The sequence below is a fragment of the Harpia harpyja genome, chromosome 8, assembly GCF_026419915.1.
Source record: "Harpia harpyja isolate bHarHar1 chromosome 8, bHarHar1 primary haplotype, whole genome shotgun sequence".
NCBI lineage: Eukaryota > Metazoa > Chordata > Aves > Accipitriformes > Accipitridae > Harpia > Harpia harpyja.
Window position 1 is genome coordinate 46,437,082 of NC_068947.1, and position 18,768 is coordinate 46,455,849.

At 47.1% G+C, this 18,768-nt stretch overlaps 2 protein-coding genes across 7 annotated transcripts in view; both read left to right on the top strand.

The window, feature by feature from the left end:
* GRAMD1C (GRAM domain containing 1C) overlaps positions 1 to 8,299 on the top strand; it is a 55,504-nt gene extending 47,205 nt beyond the window's left edge. For all 4 annotated transcript variants that reach the window (XM_052794313.1, XM_052794314.1, XM_052794315.1 and 1 more), the window contains 6 exons: positions 1,054 to 1,157; positions 1,872 to 2,051; positions 3,675 to 3,732; positions 5,383 to 5,493; positions 6,346 to 6,451; positions 8,077 to 8,299. In XM_052794313.1, coding sequence (XP_052650273.1) covers positions 1,054 to 1,157; positions 1,872 to 2,051; positions 3,675 to 3,732; positions 5,383 to 5,493; positions 6,346 to 6,451; positions 8,077 to 8,154 — 637 coding nt within the window. In that variant the 3' untranslated portion in view covers positions 8,155 to 8,299. The remainder of the gene's footprint in view (positions 1 to 1,053; positions 1,158 to 1,871; positions 2,052 to 3,674; positions 3,733 to 5,382; positions 5,494 to 6,345; positions 6,452 to 8,076) is intronic.
* Positions 8,300 to 9,706: 1,407 nt separating this feature from the next.
* On the top strand, positions 9,707 to 17,446 carry ZDHHC23 (zinc finger DHHC-type palmitoyltransferase 23). Of its 3 annotated transcripts, XR_008236259.1 has the most exons (5): positions 9,707 to 9,823; positions 10,185 to 10,886; positions 11,624 to 11,791; positions 12,642 to 13,107; positions 13,658 to 17,446. XR_008236259.1 is itself a non-coding variant. In XM_052794322.1 (4 exons), exons 1-4 carry the CDS (start codon positions 9,717 to 9,719, stop codon positions 12,907 to 12,909), a joined length of 1,245 nt encoding a protein of 414 aa, XP_052650282.1. In that variant the 5' UTR covers positions 9,707 to 9,716; the 3' UTR covers positions 12,910 to 17,446. The 3 variants fall into 3 exon arrangements, 2 of the variants coding, with proteins under 2 accessions (XP_052650282.1, XP_052650283.1); XM_052794322.1 differs by having other exon boundaries at positions 12,642 to 17,446; XM_052794323.1 differs by having other exon boundaries at positions 12,886 to 17,446.
* Positions 17,447 to 18,768: the final 1,322 nt, after the last annotated feature.

Here is an 18,768-nt window from a genome sequence, read left to right on the forward strand (position 1 = left end):
AGGTAAGCAAGCCTGGATTTATTATTCAGCTATAAAAGTGCTAAAGACTCCCTCTCTACTGGGAGGAGGAGAAGGGAAGAAAGGTCCTTGCACAACTGTTCTAGATGATTTTTTTTGAGTGAGTCATTCTTCCTCTTTGAGAGCTATATTTGTTTTATCTGAGACACATGGCAACCATAGGGTAAGAGCAGAAACCTAGGCTTCAATATGGTGCACAGAGCATGCATGTATAGAACAGAAGGTGCATGGTGGTATTACAGCTGGCTTTATTATAGTGCATTTAAAATGGCTCAGAAACTCTATTTGAAAGATGCTGTTTTGTTAGACTAGAAACACAGTGGGCTTACATTGATTTAGATGATTATTTGAAAATGTTGAAAAAAAGTTTATTCTAGGACAGTCAGTGTTCTTGACTTAAATCAAAATGAATGGGATTCATTCAGTTGTTGAAGCAGCCCTCTGAAGGATTCTACTCCAATTCATTTCTATTCTGGAAGCATTATTGATTAGCTTGACCTGGGGAAGGCAAGGCAGGAATGTCATTTTCTCTCTGTCATGCTCACAGAAAGACAGATTTTAATTTCTGTCTGCTTGGAGTAGGATCTGAGCACTTGGTATATGAGTGGTGATAATGAATTTCACCTGCTGCCATTGCAGTGCCCACATAATACATCATGTGTACACATACAGAGTAAAAAGCAGGACTTTATGATCTGAAAGCCTGAAGCCTGTTTTAAATGTATGTTAAAATGAGAACACTTCAGATGAGAGAATTTCTCTGCTAGCCTGAGTCTGAAAGAAAACACTTCAAAATGTTTCCCATAATTTGGACACTCAGATCTCCTGAGGCTTTAGCTAGATATGTTGTCTTTGCTACTGTCTGTCTCTTGCCTTGCTTCAGAGTTAAGTGCTGCCCAGGTAGAATGCCAAGGCAGTTCCAGTTGATATTTCAGATTATGGACATATGCTAGAGGCCTGCTTCTGATAAGAGATTTCTGCTATCACTGTGCTACCTAGAAGAGCACTCTTTCACTATTGCATTCTGTTTATTAGAGTTTCTGCAGAAGTGAAGTACAAAAAACAGCCTTGGGGCCTTGTCAAGTCCGTAATTGAGAAGAATACCTGGGGAGGAATACAGGAAAACTTCAAACAACTTGGTGAGGCATTTTCTTCTTTGTGCTGGAGTAAGGAGGCTACCTTTCCTATGTATGTTTTCATGTCTGTCAAACTTGATTCCTTAAATAATGGTTTGAAAAGAAGGCACCACCAGAGGAATCTGAGTCAGAATTTCCTGTCATCAACGTATCTGCCAATTCCAGGGTGTAAAAGAAGCCTCGTAGCTTAATGCTAACAAGGAGCTCTTGCATACCTTGTCATAATTGCTTTCTGAAGGAAACATGAGGAGCAGCAGGAAAGCTGTTACTCTCAACTGCCTTTGCCTATCTTTAAGTATTTCCTTGATTGTGGGTTTGAGAAGAGCAGCAGTGGTACTTGGCAGGCTCCTTGGCTATGTCTGTTAACAGCCTGGCCAGCCACGGTTGCAAGCTCACAGTCTAACACAATTCCCAGTCTCAGTCTAACAGTGTCTTGAAGTGCTCTTCCAACTGCTGTCTAACATATCATTAAACAGTCCTGCATAGGCTGAGTGTACACCATATCTGAAAAGTGTACTGCGTGCCCTCTAGCAAACAGGACAGGTAGTACAGGTCAAGGTGTAATTTATGTCAATTGCCTGCTTTAAGTTCATTTACTAGAAGGTGCACTTATTCCTCTCACTGCCACCCTCCATATCTCACAATTTAAATCTTCAGCGCTAGGCTTTTCAGCTTTCCTTTTGAAAGTTCAGTAACCTTATTTTTTTTCCACTGCAGAATCAGATCTCCTAATGGAGGAATATGCAATTAATCAGTCCATAGAAGACTCTGGAAAATTAGTTGCCCTGAGACGAAGACGACGCACTTTACACCGGAGTCTGGCAGAATCACTTCCTAAACGTTCTTCCCAACACTCCTCTGGTGACATGGGAGTGGAGTCCCAGGGCAGCATAATAGGTAGGACTTTTTATATCAAGTGTTTACCAAAAGGTGTGTTCAAGAAACTTAACTCTTAAAATAGCACAAGAGTAACACTTGCATGTATGTTACTCTCATTGTCTTTATCTAATTAGTGTGATAGCAAATGCTTTAGTGTGTTCAAGCATGCATAAAATAGATTTGGAGCATGCATAGTCACTTTCATGATGAGTATCTCATGAAATCAAACCTAATCTCAGCTTCTGTTTTTAAAACAAAAACCAACCAAAACCTAAAATGCTGCACTGTACCTGCATAGGATTGAAAATGAGATGGGATCAGAAAGACACTTAACCTGACTTTTGTAAAGTTGCTGAAAAATTGCTTTATTTCTTCAAATAACTGCACACCCAAGTCATGAGTTGATTAGACTTTGTCACTCACCTTGGCCCTGTCATCTTGGGGTTTTGGTGGTGTGTGGGGTTTTGGGGGGTTTTTTTGAGGGGCGGGTATTTTTTGTTCTTGTTGTTTTGGGTTTTTTTTTTTGGGGGGGGGTTGGGGTTTTTTTTGGTTGGTTGGTTTGTTTGTTTTATGTTAAGGAGTCTCTTTCCTATCTGCTTCTGTAATTTCTGGGTCACTGAAGCATTTCCTGCAGTTCTGCTGCTCCTAGACATGACAGACTTGGCCACTAGCATATACAATATTAGCTACACCTACAGACAGGAGGAACATCTGTGCATTAATGTGTATCAGAGAATGGTGGATTTCATGACACAAGTTGAATTGTAAACACTGAAGTAGGAGCAAGTGCCTTTTTCTAAAGGGGGAGACAACACTGAGTATAGCACTGAGAGAACATTTGGATCAACAGCCATGTGTAATGGACTCTCTTTACCTAACTGAGATTACTTCCTGATTACTTAATTTTGCTGCTGCTCCTCCACCTTTTCAGGTGAGTGTGTCTGTCACAGTATACGCTACAGCTTTCGTGTATGCCTTTTGTCCGGGGCAGGAAATGTGAATGTAAGGAACTATTTTAGGAGAACAGGTAATTATATTTAAAGATCAGTCTGCCCACAGTGGTAGGTGATTGCTGCTCAGTTTGGAAAGGACATGCATACTTCCCCTCCCTCACTAGTGTCTGTTGCCTGAAGACTAGCAGATGCTCTTTCGAAAGGCTGCCTTTGGGCCAACATATAAACCAAGCCAGTAAGGGTGGGACAAATTACAAAAGAACTTGATTTGACACTGGTTGTCAGAAAGACTAATGTGGGCAGGAGAACAAGCAGAAGAGAGCCACTTTGCAGCCTGTCTCTGCTTGTGCGTGACTAGTAGCGTATGTGTTGAATGAGTGTTAGTAATGGATGGACTGTAACCTTCTCAGGCTCTCTAGGTTTAATGTGAACATGTCCCAGCACTGTGTTCTCCCCACCCTACTGGGGTAGGGGGAATCCTGCTCCTGATGGAAGAGCCCAACTGTCCAGCTGACTTGTCCAAGATGACTGCAAAAATGCCTTGGTGCACCCACATGATCTGTTATTTTTTTTCCATCAGAAGCTGTTGAGCTATTCTGTATGAAATGCTGGGCACTGACATGTATCTGCAGGCATCCTTTAGGAATGTTCTTCAGTACTTTTTAACCTTTTCTTCCATGCCTTATAGGAAGGAAAAGAGATGCTGTAAGTCGGACCACCACCATCATTGTAGTAATGAGTGTCTTGTAAGTACTCACTTGCATTAAAATGTAGCTTGACTCAAGCTCATCTTGGTCTTTATCTGTATTTGTCTGTACCTTACTTGCATGTTAACATTGCATGTAGCATGATAGATCCTAACCAAATTTGAATGGAGCGCTTGGGTATAGGAGGGGAATGGATTGACTTAAGTGACACACGGAATGAAAATACTGACTTGCCAAACTAGTCTACCTTGCAGTTTTACTTAGGTCTGTGTGATGGGTTAACCCTGGCTGGATGCCAGGTGCCCACCAAAGCCGTTCTATCACTCCCCCTCCTTCTCAGCTGGACAGGGGAGAGAAAATATAACAAAGAGCTTGTGGGTCGAGATAAGGACAGGAGAGATCACTCACCAATTACCATCACTGGCAAAACAGACTCAGTTTGGGGAAAATTAACTCAATTTATTACAAATCAACCGGAGTAGGGTAATGAGAAATAAAACCAAATCTCAGAACACCTTCCCTCCACCCCTCCCTTCTTCCCGGGCACAACTTCACTCCCAGATTCTCTACCAACCCCCCAGCAGCACAGGGGGACGGGGATGGGGTTTACGGTCAGTTCATCACACGTTATTTTCTGCTGCTTCATCCTCCTCAGGGGGAGGACTCATCACACTCTTCCCCTGCTCCAGCGTGGGGTCCCACCCATGGGAGACAGTCCTCCACGAACTTCTCCAACGTGGGTCCTTCCCACGGGCTGCAGTTCTTCACGAACTGCTCCAGCATGGGTCCTTTCCACGGTGTGCAGTCCTTCAGGCACAGACTGCTCCAGCGTGGGTCCCCCACGGGTTCACAGGTCCTGCCAGAAAACCTGCTCCGTGGGCTCCTCTCTCCTCAGATCCGCAGGTCCTGCCAGGAGCCTGCTCCAGCGCGGGGTTCCCACGGGGTCACAGCCTCCTTCGGGAACCCACCTGCTCCGGCGTGGGGTCCTCCACGGGCTGCAGGTGGATATCTGCTCCACCGTGGACCTCCATGGACTGCAGGGGGACAGCCTGCCTCACCATGGTCTTCCCCACGGGCTGCAGGGGAATCTCTGCTCCGGCGCCTGGAGCATCTCCTCCCCCTCCTTCTTCACTGACCTTGGTGTCCGCAGGGTTGTTTCTCTTACATGTTCTCACTCCTCTCTCCAGCTGCCGAATACCTCCATCCCAACTTTTTTTTCCTTCTTAAAAATGTTATCACAGAGGCGTTACCACTATCGCTGATTGGGTCGGCCTTGGCCGGCGGCGGGTCTGTCTTAGAGCCGGCTGGTATGGGCACTCTCGAACACAGGGGAAGCTTCCAGCAGCTTCTTACAGAAGCCACCCCTGTAACCCCCCCGGTACCAAAACCTTGCCACACAAAACCAATACAGGTCTGATCCTATAAAAAAAAGTCTAGAACTCACTCCTAGTTTTAAAAGTTCCAAGAGGAGACACTGTTGTCGCTCCTATTGGTTGCTATTACACAGCTTAATGCTAACTGCTAAGAATTTTTTGGATAGATCTTTATTTTCAGTATAGTGCTGCCCCATACCTTTTATTTCTCCCAGAAGGATTCTCTTTCTTAGCTGTTTTTAGCCCAGATCTTGTTTCTGTAGCATTGCAACTGAAATTGTTACAGGACTTGATTTTTGTTCTCTTCTCCCTGCAGTTTGCTGGTTTTGGTCTTGCTGAATGTAACACTCTTTCTCAAACTGTCAAAGATAGAGCATGCAGCTCAGTCCCTCTATCACGTCCAACTTCAGGAAGAAAGCTCTTTGAAGTAAGTTGAATTCACAATCTTTGCTTTCTTTCTTCCTCAGCTTATGTGAGAATCTGATCTAAAATAAATTTTGAACAATGAAACTCGGTGGTAAGTCTTTAAAAGCTGTTGGGGCTTGCTGCTCGTCTGTGGTCTATGCTGATATCCAGTGACATGTCTGACTGCATCTTGCAGTAATAAGTTTCTCCTTTGACAAGCTGTTTTTTGGGGGAGTGTTAACCTTAGCTTGCATTTATCACCCTGCTGTGACTCATCTTCTGTGAATATCATAGTGCTGATCACGGAACCAAAGTGTTCACTTCATCCTGTGTGAACCAGCGTGATGTCAAATGTAACGTTAGAGATTCATTTAGCTTTTTAGCCTCTTTCTGTGAGTCTCCTGCTAAATCTCCTCTCCTCCTCAAACTTCCATATTAGGTGCCTTTTGTATTCAGACACACAGAAGAGGCTTAGATGTTGCTTCCTTTCTTGAATATGGTATCAGCAAACATGTTAAAAACCATAACCTGATCTTGAGTATGGAAGTGGTGTGGCGACCTCCCATAGTGATCGTCTCAGAACTGATTAGAGTTACTTTCTTCATAAGAAAGATCTTGCCCTCTGAAGTGTGAGAACTTACATTGCAGACATAATGCGAGCACATTTGTTCTTTGTGGCTGTTGTCTATAAAGGTCTGAGGCAGCATCTTCAAGGCAACAGGGATCGAAATTCAACTATAGGCAGGTTTTTATGTGGCTTTTGGAAAAGGATGCTTTTAGCAATGGCAGAGCAATGGTCACAGAGAACAGTTGCTTTTAGAAAGCCATGGAGGTGCTTGTTTCATGTTTCTGATGTAATCTCATTCTCTTTCAGCATATCACCAGAAATGGTATCAAAAGAGGAGATCCCTCAATATGATAAAGAACAGGTTAAACACGTGAAGGGAGTTTTAAGAGACTCAATTGAAATGCTTGAGCAGGTAGGTCTGCCAGTCTTTCCTGGTGATGTTCTTGTTTCTCAACAATTCAAGTTTTTTCCCTTATGCTGTCATAGCTTTTGTTTGATGTCTTCTGGTGCTAACTGAAGTTTTCATTGCTCCTTGACCTGTTTTGTCCTAGGCTTGAATTTGGTACATGGGCAACACTCACGTTTGTGATGTTTTGGGTTGAAAGGTGGTTGTTTTTTTTTTTTTTGGACTAAGATTAAATATTCGTGTCAATTTTCTTAAACCTGTCAAGTACCTGTATTGATGAGATGTGTTGATGCAGTTCTGAATCATGACAAAGCAAAGACTGCATTAATTCAAAACAGATCCTCTCGTCTAAGAAGACTCAAAACATGTTAAGTATTTGCCCATCTCATTATGGGGTTTCTTCATTCTGGTTTATCCTGGCTTTTGCTCCCCGCTACTCTTCTAGATATTGGTGAGAGCTTCATTTAGCCTTGGTATGAATGGGTCACCTAATCTCCAGTGAAAAACAAGTAAATTCTACAGACCGTATGTTTCTGAGAGGCTCCATAGCTATGGATTTAATCCTCCTTCTCAGTAACTTACACTTCAGGCTCTTACATACTACAAATGCTATATAAAAAATGAACTTGTTGAATGTTGTTTTGTCTCTCTGACTCTGAAGTCCAATATTGGTAAACCCCTAGGCTGAAATTTCAACTCAGTAAGTGAAGGACAGTAAATTCATACTTTCTGTTTTTTACTTATAACCTATGAATGTTCTGATTTTAAGTTCTTTTATTAAATCTTAAAATGTGACAGAATAAATTATTAGATTAGGAAAGCTGTGGGGGAGTTCACATGTACCTCTATCCATCACCAGTTTGCTCTGTGTTCTCCCACGCACTAAAGGAGGGTAGAAAAAGAAGCCATTTTTTATACTCCTTGTTCAGAGGTGTCTCTGCACACAAAATTGCTATTAATCTATTAACCATTTTGATCACAGCTTGAAAAAAGCTTCTGAGTGCTGGAAATTTCACTGTAGAAATGAATTTCCTTGTTTCCACACCCTTTTCATTGTCTCTGCTTACTACCTAAACAATTCCTAATTCTGAAGTCTTAAACTGCTTTTTGAACACACAGAGTGAAAAAAAAAAAAAAAAAAAAAGGGAGAGAGAGAGAATTCAACCACCTTTTTCATCCCAAATAACACTTTTGTCTGGAAGTCATGACACATCTTAGTGCCTGTTACCATGTGTTTTCTGACGGTTGTCGATAATCTAAACATGTTTTGTGCACCCAAATGCACTGGGAGGGCCAGGTATTAAAAGAAAATTCACGCTTTGCTGCCATGTTCCTTAGACTATTTGCTATGAACACTAACTGTGACTAAAAATGAGTTGGGTGGCTTACCTTCTGCACTATTGTCTGGCGAGGTGTTAAGACTTTATCTTGCTGGACTGTTAGTAATTACTAACTGTACAGAGTACAGCTGTTAGGAGAGCACAGTAAGGCAACTGTTTATAGAAACAGGGAGGAGGAAATTGCATGAGATCTTTAAAAGAAAAGGAGGAGGGAGACATTATTTTCCTGGTATCACTCACCCATGCAGGAGACTAAGTAATTGGGGGGATATGATGGTTTTATCTTCACAGCTAAAGATCTCCCTTTCCATGCTCCAAAGAAGCTTTGATCACTTGAACAGGACACAGAGCGGCAAGACTGAGAGTTAATACCCACATCAGCTTTCCATTCAAGATGTTGGAAGAACAGATGTGTGTGTGAGGACTTGTGGGGTGGGGATTGTAACTGTCACCTTCGGACTCTTTACTATTTGGCTCAAAAGCTGCATGGAATAAAGGTTTCTGGAAGAAGTAAGTTGGGTTCTGCGTTCCCGTAACCTGGCGATCTGTCCCTCCTGCCAGCCTTGGGGAGTCTTGCTTACAAACAGTGCAGAGCTCTCAAATCCCACGGTGAGTGAGCGAGGGCAGTTGTACTGCTGGTTAACAGATCTGCAAACTTTGGAGGAGGGGAGGACGCCCTCAGCAGAGAGCTGGACTTGTCTTTAATGAAATTGCAGCATTTTATGTCATCTTAAAAAATGACTGACAGCAAAGAGTGTTTTGGAGGAAAAAGAACAAGTTGTGGTTTCGCAGCCACAGAATCTTTATATGCTTTTTTTAGCTATGGGGACCTTGTAAAACAAGTCACCATCTCTAGGGATTAATATTTTTAAGATTAATTAACTAAACGGGAAAGCGCTTGATACCTCTTTGCTAAATCTCTTGCATACTGCGAGCTTTGGCAGTCTGCCTTCTGCCATATGTTTCTAGCTCTCCCAGAAAAATTTCAGCCCTCGGTATTTTCCCTCCGTCGAGGGCTGCTCTTTAGTTCTTTAGTATGGTGTGCCCACTGATGATGAAACACCTTTTCTTCTGGCTGCAAGCTGTTTTGAGACAGGCTGAGAGAAGGAAAATGAAAATAAAAATTAAAAAGCGAGGGAAACGGCAACAGCCGTGGCTGCAGGGCAGTGCTGGCTGCGGTGGTGCTCAGTCCGTCTTGCAGCGGTGCAAATCCTTGCAGTGATGCTCCCCTGGCTTGCAGCCCGGGGTAGGCGAGGGGATGTGTGTGTGGGTGCTTGAGTCCCAAAAAGCCGGGTTCTGGGACCAAACCCTTCACGGGCAAGATTTAAACATGCGTGGGGGCTGTGCCAGGTGGGGAAACTTTCCCAGCCATGCGTGTCCAACCCCGGGGAACGGCAAAGCTGATCAGTCTTGCTTCCCCCGTCTGCAGAGGGGAGACGGGGCTGGCTCGGGGCCCTTCCCCAGCCGCGGGACCTGGGGGCGGCGGGACCCCGCGGTGCCCCCCCCGCCTCCCGCGGCCGCCACCTGTTGCGCTGGCCCTTTAAGCCAGGTACCGTCGCGTCACGGCCAGCCCCGCCCCCGCCGGGCAGGCATTGGGCCATTCCGCCGTCAGGTGGATGGGCCCGGGGCGGGTGAGGGGGGGGGTGTCCCCTCACACACACACACACACACACACACACACACGCTTCCCCCCCCCCCGCCCGCACACCTCCGCGTTCGGGAGACGCTCGGGGCGCGGGCGGCCAATGGCGGCCGGGCTCCGCCGAAGGGGGCGGGGCCGCCGTGGAGGAGGCGGTGGCGGGCGCGAGGCACCTGCGGCTGGCGGCGGGGGCGGGGCCGGGCGGCTGCCGCGGCGGCGCTGCCGTGAGGGACGCGTCCCCGGCCCGGCGGCGGCTGAGGGAGGGTCGCGGGGAAGGGCGCGGCGGGCGGCGATGGAGGAGCCCCTCTGCTGCTGCGAGTACGTGGACCGGAGGGGCCAGAGGAACCACCTGGCGGCGTGCTGCTGCGACTGCGAGGACCTGGACGAGGGCTGCGAGAGGTAACGGCTCCCACACACCCGCCCCGCCGGCTCCGCGCCTGACCGGCCGCCGCCCGGCGAGCGGTCCGGCTGAGAGACCCACCCCCCCACCCCCCCCTCCCGGCGGCGGGGACGGGGGGCTGTGAGTGTCCGTCCCCCTCGCCTCACGGGAAGCCCCGTGGGCTAGCCGGTGTCCCCCGCGGGGCTGCCGCCCTGAGGGGAGGGGAGCTGCGCGCCGCTTCTCGGGACACTCGACGGCAGAGAGGGACGGGGGAAGGCGGGCGGGGGCCGCCCCGGCACCGGCCGCAGGAGCGGGACGAGGCAGGGGAAGGGCCTGGGCTGCCCGCCTGCTAGCCGGCGTCTGTGCTTTCCCCCCTAACAGGTGGCTGACGTGCAAATCCCTGGCCCCGGGAACTCTGGAAAGAATTGTCGACACCGTCGCGGACCGGGTGCGGGTCCCTTGGTTCGCGGGGGCCGTGAAGATCAACGTCAGCCTCGTGCCGCCTCTCGTTCTGCTGCCCGTCTTCCTCCACGTTGCCGCTCTGCACTTCCTGCTGGGTCTCGTCATCCTGACATCTCTGCCCGTGCTGGTGCTGTGGTATTACTACCTCACCCACAGGAGGAAGGAACGGACTCTCTTCTTCTTGAGCCTGGGGCTCTTCTCCTTGGGCTACATGTACTATGTCTTTCTCCAGGAGGTGGTTCCCCGAGGCCACGTGGGCTATTCCCAAGTGGTCGCTCTCACCTGCGGGTTAATTCTTATGCTTGCGGCCCTGTCTCGAGCCAAGAAAGACCCTGGCTACCTTCCCATCCCAGCAAGCAATGAGAAGTCATCGCACCAGGGTTTGCCCAACAAGAGTGTTAGAGGGAGCTCCAACGGGCTCCACGGTGTCACCATGTCGGGAACTGCCAGCAGCCGTGCTGTGAATGGGGAGGCCAAAGGCTATTCCAGGATGTCAGCTGGGGAGCCAGAAGGTGTGAAAAAGGACTGGTGCACTAAATGCCAGCTGGTCAGACCAGCCCGAGCAGGGCACTGCCGGCTTTGCGGCAGGTGTGTAAGGAGACTGGACCATCACTGTGTCTGGTAGGTTTTTGCGCTGCTGAGGCTACTGTCTGTTCTCTCTGCCCCCTCCCTGCCCCTTTTTAAGTGAGCTTCTTTTTTTACAGACTCTGTCAAATGGGGTTGCTTTTGTTACTTGCAAGACCTGGTGGTGTTCTTTAAAACAGTAAATTTGTACTTACCGTTGTAAAGAACAATTTAAACTTTACTGTAAGTGGGTTGACCGGATAGCTGATAACTTTTACAGCACACTTCAGAATTGCCTTTGGTTCTTTACTGGTTTTCATCTGGGGGTTTTATTTTTTTTTGTTTGTTTTGATTGGGGGGTTTTGGGGGTGGGGGGTTGGTTTGTTTTTTGTTTTTGTTTTTTTTTTTAATTTGGTCTGTGGAGCACTAGCAATCCTTCAGTTAACTTGCAGTAGTGCTTTCCTGGGGTAAGGGAACCCAAAGGTGCTTGTGTGCATGCAGTACTGAAACCAAGGAGCAGTAGGGTATAGATCTGTCTCAGCAAAGGATACTACACTTGCGGAAAGTTTGAGGCAAGCGATCTACCACCATTACCCTACTGGTCTATTGACTTGTGCCTATAACCTTTCTATAAAAAGCTATAAAGCTTCTCTGAATGTGTTTCAAAGTTCTTAGTCTGTGTTGTATAGAAGCACCTTGGAAATGAGGTTCTCTGACAGCTGGGGGAGGGAAGAGGAAGGAAAAACCTGTTTCTTTTCTTTTTAAGTAAAGTAATCTCTTCTTTCCTTTTGGAGGATTAACAGCTGTGTAGGGGAGCAGAACCACCAAGCATTCATCCTTGCGCTCTCCTTCTTCATGCTCACCTCTGTATATGGGATTACGTTGACCTTGCACACCATCTGTAGGGGTCGAACTCCGTTTGTGGCATTGTTCTACTGCCCCGGGGCCTATTCCGACTACAGGTGAGACATCTGTCTGGGAGAGAGCTGGGGTGGGAACGGGCTTGGTCAGGCAGCTTAGCTCGTGTTCCTCATTCTGTGCTCTAGGCCAGTGCTGTTGGCTGTCAAACCTGACCAAAAAGTGCTCCCTAAAAAGCTGTGGAAAGCAGGGATGCATTACTGCTTTTGCCAAGGTGGGGAGCCTGAGACTCAGAGAGAGCTCACCATTTATTTGGAAAAAGTTGTTGGAGGAGCTGGGATTTGAAGTCTTTATTTATTGCGTCCTATATAGATACACCTTAAATATGTTTGCCTCCAGATGCAGGTAATGGCCTGACAATCTGGAATCTGCGTGCCGTCTCTCCCTCTCATCCCTCACTGTTTATCTAGTGACTGTTCCTCTGAGTTATGTGCTGAGAACAGACAGCGTTAATATGCCTTGTCTGGCAGGAAGGGTGGCAAAAAGTGTTGGACATGAGGTCAGAGACTGGCACTACCATTGATGGGCAGAGTACACTAGCACAAGTGACTCCACCTTCTTCTGTACTCCATTTCATGATCTATCTAGTGTGAGCATCATTGCGTCCTTAAATAAAGACTGAGTGCCTTTACAACAGTAAGAGTAAAGAGCTAGGTAGCGTGATAGCAATGTGCAAGAGTAGCTCTGGTAGCTCTAAAAGCTCTCATTAAGTAAGCCCTGAAGCTTTAATTTTGAGAAAGCCTTTAAGGATTATCTGATGAAAGCACCAAACTGAGATCACTGTGGCAGATGTAGACAGGGATTTGAAAGGGTAGTGATTACCAGGGAAAGTCACTCTAAAGCAGCTGCTCCAAAACTAAATGGCTTCCTTCCCATCTTTTTCCCTGCTGCCAGCTCTGCTCTGTCGTTCACCTGTGTGTGGTACTGTGCCATTGTAACAGCTGGCATGGGATACATCCTCCTTATCCAGCTGTTGAACATCAGCTACAACGTGACCGAGAGGGAAGCTCGGCTGGCTCTGCGGGACAACACTGGGCGCAGGCTCCTGGGTGGGTTAGTGATAGACACTGGCCAGTATAACAGGGGTTTCCTATGCAACTGGGGCCATTTCTTGAGCCTAGGGTCTTCTCCTCCACAGCGCTCTGCTGAAGACATCGTGTGACACCCCTCTTTCTGCAGATGATGTTGACTGACTTTCTTTAGCAGGGGAACGGCCCCTTCCACTAGGACTCCCTTCTCCCACACCTTTCCTTCATGGTCGGTGTTTGGGCTGCCTGTCCCATGACTGACAATATCAGAGGCTTTCCCAGGCAGAATGGTTCTTCGTGTGCTGTCAGCCAGCAATAGGATGCAGAAAGCGGTAAGCCATATGCACAAACCCGGAGAGAAGGAGCCTGCTGCCTTTTTCCACTGTGGGAAACTTTGTGCAGCTCAGCTCAACAGGAAGAAGAGCACAAGGTTTTGAGAACTTGAGTTTTTGTTACATGCGAACCCTGGCATCAAGAGGAACCTGTGGCTGGACTTCAGAGCGTGCACTGGTTCCTGCAAAGGTTAAGGAATCCATGGCTTGTACCTGTGTGTGACATTTCAGAGATGTCAGGAAGGTGGACTTTTGATACAGGTAACAGATGGACCACCGTAGAAGCCAGGCTGTTTGGCTAAAAGAGACTGTCTAGGCAGTCACTGAGTAGCTCCCTCCTCTCTGGTGCATTTATTTATTTATTTTTTTCTCTACCTTCTATTCCATCCAGCTGTATACATGCTTGTATTAAGTGCCTTTGTGAGCAACGTTCCTGTAGGGCTTTGTAAGATCCCTTCACCTCTTGACCCCTACGGTTGTTAGTACATCCCCATCTGTCTGACTGGGTGAGAAGACACTGTCATCTTCGATCTCGTCGTTCCTTCTGCAGGCTGGGTCTCTGTTGGTTTGAAGGCTTGGCTCATCTCCCTCAAAGTGTTTCTGCTCCGATTATGGATTGTGGCATGAGACAGCAGGTAAATATACCAAGTAAGAAGGAGATGTTTTGAAGCAACACGTAACAGTGGACTCTGAGGGGAAAACAAGAGTGCTGTCTGGTGTTACTGTAGCTTTATGGAAACTACCTTTGTCTCTCCCTCTGTGGGAGAAGGGAGTCTGTGGGACAGTAGGCAATTCTGCTAACAGCTTTTTTGGTAGGTAGCTTCTTGGTCGGTTGTGTTGCTAATAACACGGCGATCCTGTCTCCTCTCAGCCCAGTCACTGTGGAGCTGCCTGACTGTAGATCTGTTTTCTCAAGCCAGGAAGTCAAGGAACAGTTCAGTCTCTGTGTATGTAGGGAGAGGATGTGTTGGAGCTGTGTGGTTTTGGGGTAGATGACCTGCACTGGCAGGTGAATGAATGTGTTAAATGTGCTCTGCAAGAATGCCACTTGGTCCTCATCAGCCTGCAACTGTAATATTGTCCAGACTTGACCTTCAGCTGAAATCACAAGGTTTTGGTGGTGATGGTTTGTGGGTTTTGTGGGTGGGATTTTTTTTCTTGGTTTTTTGTTTTAAACCCTTTGTGTATGTTGTTAGCCCTGCAAAAATAGGAAAGGTCTGGCTGGAAAAGCCTGGGACCATGGCACAAGAGTTACGGGTTGGGCCTAAGATGCAGAAGCAGAGTAAAGAGCTTTGTCCTAGCTACTGATGTTTTTAGATGGTGTGTGCAGCATGGACATGACTTCACTTCTGTGGGCAGGCAGCTGGCGGATGTTGGCTGAGTGATACAAATTCACTGTGCGCTGCTGTGCATTATCTCTGAAGAACGGATGGATGGTGCATGGTGCCAAAAGGTAGCAGGGTTGGGGGTGTCCCTTGAGATCCCTGCCATATTTGGTGTGTGTGCTCCTGATTACGTGTCCCAGTTTAAGGTGAAGACCATGTCCCTCTTTGCACTGTTTGATTTCCTCAAGTGGAACTTTCTATAACCAGCAGATAATTGAGGAGCAGCTGCAGTTGGAACGTGGCTGTGCAGAAAGAGTTACTGACTTACTGAGTGTCCCTTATTTCCTCTTACCCCTTTTCATCCACTGAGCAATCCTTTATAAGGAGGTAAAGGGAACAACACCTCTCTTGCTTCCCATCTCTCACTGAACACACTAAGAGGTTTCTGACCACTTCCCTTGCCCTAACATGAAGAAAAAGGCAGCCAGCTGGACTGTGCTAACTGTTCCCTTATGACCCGAGTGTTTGGAGCTTAGAGCCTGACCCTGGGAGTTTAAATTCACACAAAGACCTTGCCTCCACATGAGTTGTCTGTAAATGTTTCCATGGCACGTATGCATTTTGTGGTGCCTGCTGAGATGAATTGGAGCTTGGCAACCCTGGAGACAAGGATGCGGTGGGCTAGCAGGTTTGTGATCTTCTCAGATCTCATCCTGCTGGCGCTTGGGAAGATTAAGGCAGAATGACCTCCTGGGCTAAACGAACCCCTGCAGTGGAGGTAGCCAACCCCTCTGTCCCTGTGAGTTTCATGTGCAGAAATCAATCGTGCGCCCGTGAGCTGAACGAGCTCTGGGAGTGTTTACAGGTTTGAGATAAGCGGTTTCTCAGAGTCCTGCTACTCCTGGTGGGGAGAAAGCTGAGCAGATCGCAGATCATTTCCCTGGCAGTGCCTGACCCTGTTGTGCTCGCTTTCTCCCACAGGCAGAGACTGGTTACTACTTTGCGGCCTGTCTGTCAGTGTAGTCTTGTCCCTTGTCTCTTAGTGAGCTCTGGCATGGGAGACTTCATTTGAACTGCTTACACCGAGACACTCTCAGTGGTGTTCTCCCAGGCAGCGTGGACTTTGGAGTGCAGATTAGGAGCAAAGGATCCTGGACTAATGTAACCATTCCATCCATACCATGGTCAAGCCCACTTCAATATAGTGGGGGTAAAGTGCTAACATAAAATTTATTTTTGCACTCACTCCAGAGGGAAATGGAACCATTCAGGAGACTGAAGGGGTTGCAAGGCTGGGTTTTTTTTATGAGGAGTGTGCAGTGCTGATTCCCCAGTGAATAGGAAGTTCAGGTGGCTGTAATCTGCATAGCAGTGGTGACCTTTTCTTTAAGGATATGGCTTATGTTTACTGTCCTGGCTTCTTTCTGAGAGGATTTACCTTGTGAATGCCTTGGGAGATGGGAAGCATAAAGTAACAGGATATCTAAAAGGTATCTAAAAGGGCGGAAGAGTTGCGAGCTTCAGATGCGTGCTTTGGAGCTCTTCTTTTAATAGCCCTGAGAATTAGCAAGCAGTCCTCGAAGGGTAACGCTCCCTTTTGCACTTATAGCAAGGGCAGACTGTTGTGATCTCTTGTGCACTAAAGGACAATTTCTCTTCTGAGTATTTTCTTGCTGAGCTTGTTATTGGCCATGCTGGTAGAAAAATGTTAAAACCTAGGCATAAAGAGTCAGTCCTCAGGCTCACTGTGTTAGTAGCTGCCTAGATCCGTGCTGTCTGGGTGTTGGAGCAGTGGGAGCAGGCTGCATTTGACAGGTGACTTGAGTCATGTGTGTGTGGCCTTGAGGCAAGGACCAGTGTCTCACCTGTAAATACTGTATGCATGTACCTGGCAGTGCAGAAAACAGTAGTACCCTGCTGGCCCTGAAAAGTTTTCCCTGTGTAAGAAGAGAGAACCTAGAGCTGGCCAGAAGCAGGGAAGGATTTTGGTAATAGCTAGCCGCGATGTTTCTCTGCCCAGACTTGGAAATTAGTTTTTCCTGCTTTAACCATGACCTCTTAAGAGTCATTTGTTATTTCACAAGTATTGTGGACTTCTGCAGACCAGGGCAACTCTTAAGGGGCCAGGGTTCTGATGTTGCTGCTGTTGTAGTGTTAAACCCTCCGTGTCCAAATGCCAGCACCCTACTGTTTGGTGACTATACTAAGAACTGTGCACCATTAGATACACCCTGTAAATGGTGGCTTGGCACTCTTTAACTGTATCTTCTTACATCGTGCTTTTTTGTAGGCAAGTCACAGATCCCCACATCGACTGTTTCTCCATTTAACTTGTCCTCAAATGACAAAAGTCACTGGTGAGCCCGAGTTGGCACTGCTTGTGACTCCTAATCACATTTCAGCCTTCACGCTATGATGGTGCTTTTTTTTTTTTCTTCAAAGTAGGTTGTTTTCAAGTGTCTTAATGAAACCATTTGCTGTAAAATTTCTTTTGAAGATAAAATGGATACTGCCTCACTGCCTAATGTCTTAATAATGTGCTTGGTTTTTTCCTTCTATATGAATGTATATTGCCTCATAAGGGCAGGAAGCGTGTGTGATTATGGATGTGTTTTCCTGTATTGCTTTCAGTGAAGAACTCTACAGTTTCCTAGGATTTTCTTCCACTATCAGGATGTTTGTACAGCAAAAATCTTTCTGCGGACAGGTGAGGTTCTTTCTGAAACGCGGGAATTCAGCCTCCCAAGATCTTGTCTTTATGGAACTCCTCTAATGATAATGTGAAGAATGATGGGCTTTGGAAGAACTGTCTACCTTGGAGAATGGGGTGGTTTTGGTTTCTTTTTTTTTTTTTCACCCTGAGCTTTAGGAAGAAACTTTGTGAAACACATTCGTGAGCTTTGTTGAAAGGACTGGTGTGTGTGTGTGCGCGCGTGTGCGTTTGTGTCCATTTTGCATCGTATTCAGTGTTTCCAAATGGGTGCAATTATGAATCAAAATAAATAATTAGAAATGATCTGTGGAGTGGCCTGTTGATTTATGCCAACACGCTCAGCCAGGTCAAATGACCAGAAGCTGCCGTCATCTCATGGCTATTTAGCTTGAGCTGGACTTGGGAATAAGGGAGCAGCAGGCTAAGGAGAAGCTGGGAAACAAGTTTTCTTCCAGTTCTGCAAAAGTTGACCTTTGGTTTTGTTAGTGTTGGGATGGAACAGAGACTTGCTGGCAGTTCTCACCACCCTGGAAACCAGGGATATTCCCTTGCAGTGGGGATTTGAACCAGGATCTTGCATCCCATGAGCAATCCATTATTGGTATCTGATCAGGTTCCTAGCCTGTTTGTCCAGTGTCTTGCTTTCCCTCCTACACCTGCCCACACAATCATCCAGAACGCCCAAAAGGAACACTCTCTTACTTTAAACCTTCTAAGCCACGTTTGGAAATGACGTGGATATTCTCTGTGCAGATAGTGGGAAGAAATGTAGCCTTTGATTCTATTGGTATCTTGGGACATCTGCTGAAAGGCAAGATGACTTCTAATGAGTAGAATCACAGGTGCCTTTGATTGTTCCCAGAGCTCTGCTTTGATTTGCCTGGATGGCACTTCTGTCTGCTGTTCAGCTATTTCTCTTTGAAGATTACTTCGCGCTCGCTGACAACAAGGACCTTGCACTAGCAATGAACCAGGTTTGTAGTTAGGTGAGAGAGGTATGTGTAGAAGGATGTCAGACTTCTGACAGCCCGGCAGCCACCAGCTTCATTAACTTCAGTGCTGATGATGGGGACACATGAGACTACTGTCTCTCCCCAGCTTTTATTTTTTTCCCCATGTGGCTTGCCATGTTGCCCCTGCACAGCAGGAGCATGTCTGGAGTGGTGGCTCATGTGCTGGGGAAGGCCGAGGTGTGCTACTGTGGCTGGTGTCTGCAAAGATGTGAGCTGTGGATGAGACTGCAGTGGTTCATGGATCCTTCCCAGGCTAATTACTGTCCCCAGCTACAGTCTTGTTTGCCTGGGGGGAGCAGAGGAAATTGTTTAATACTTCAGGCTCTGTTTCAAATCCACTTTGAGCTGGGCCTGGGAGATTTTGAAGACTGCTGTACGGATTTACTGAGAAGAAGGTATTTCTGTGGGAAAGCATGTAAGAACTGGGGAGGGCAGGTGTTGGCAGGGGATGGGGTTGGGGAGAAGGGCAGTTTGCAATTACTTCAGGGTTCTGCGTTTGCTGTTGTACCAAAGTGAAAATCCTGCCTCCCTCCCTGCGCAGGAGAAGGAAAGTCTGGCTGTGCAGCCACCTCCCTCTCTCGCTAAGAAAAGCAAGGAGCTGACAGGCAGG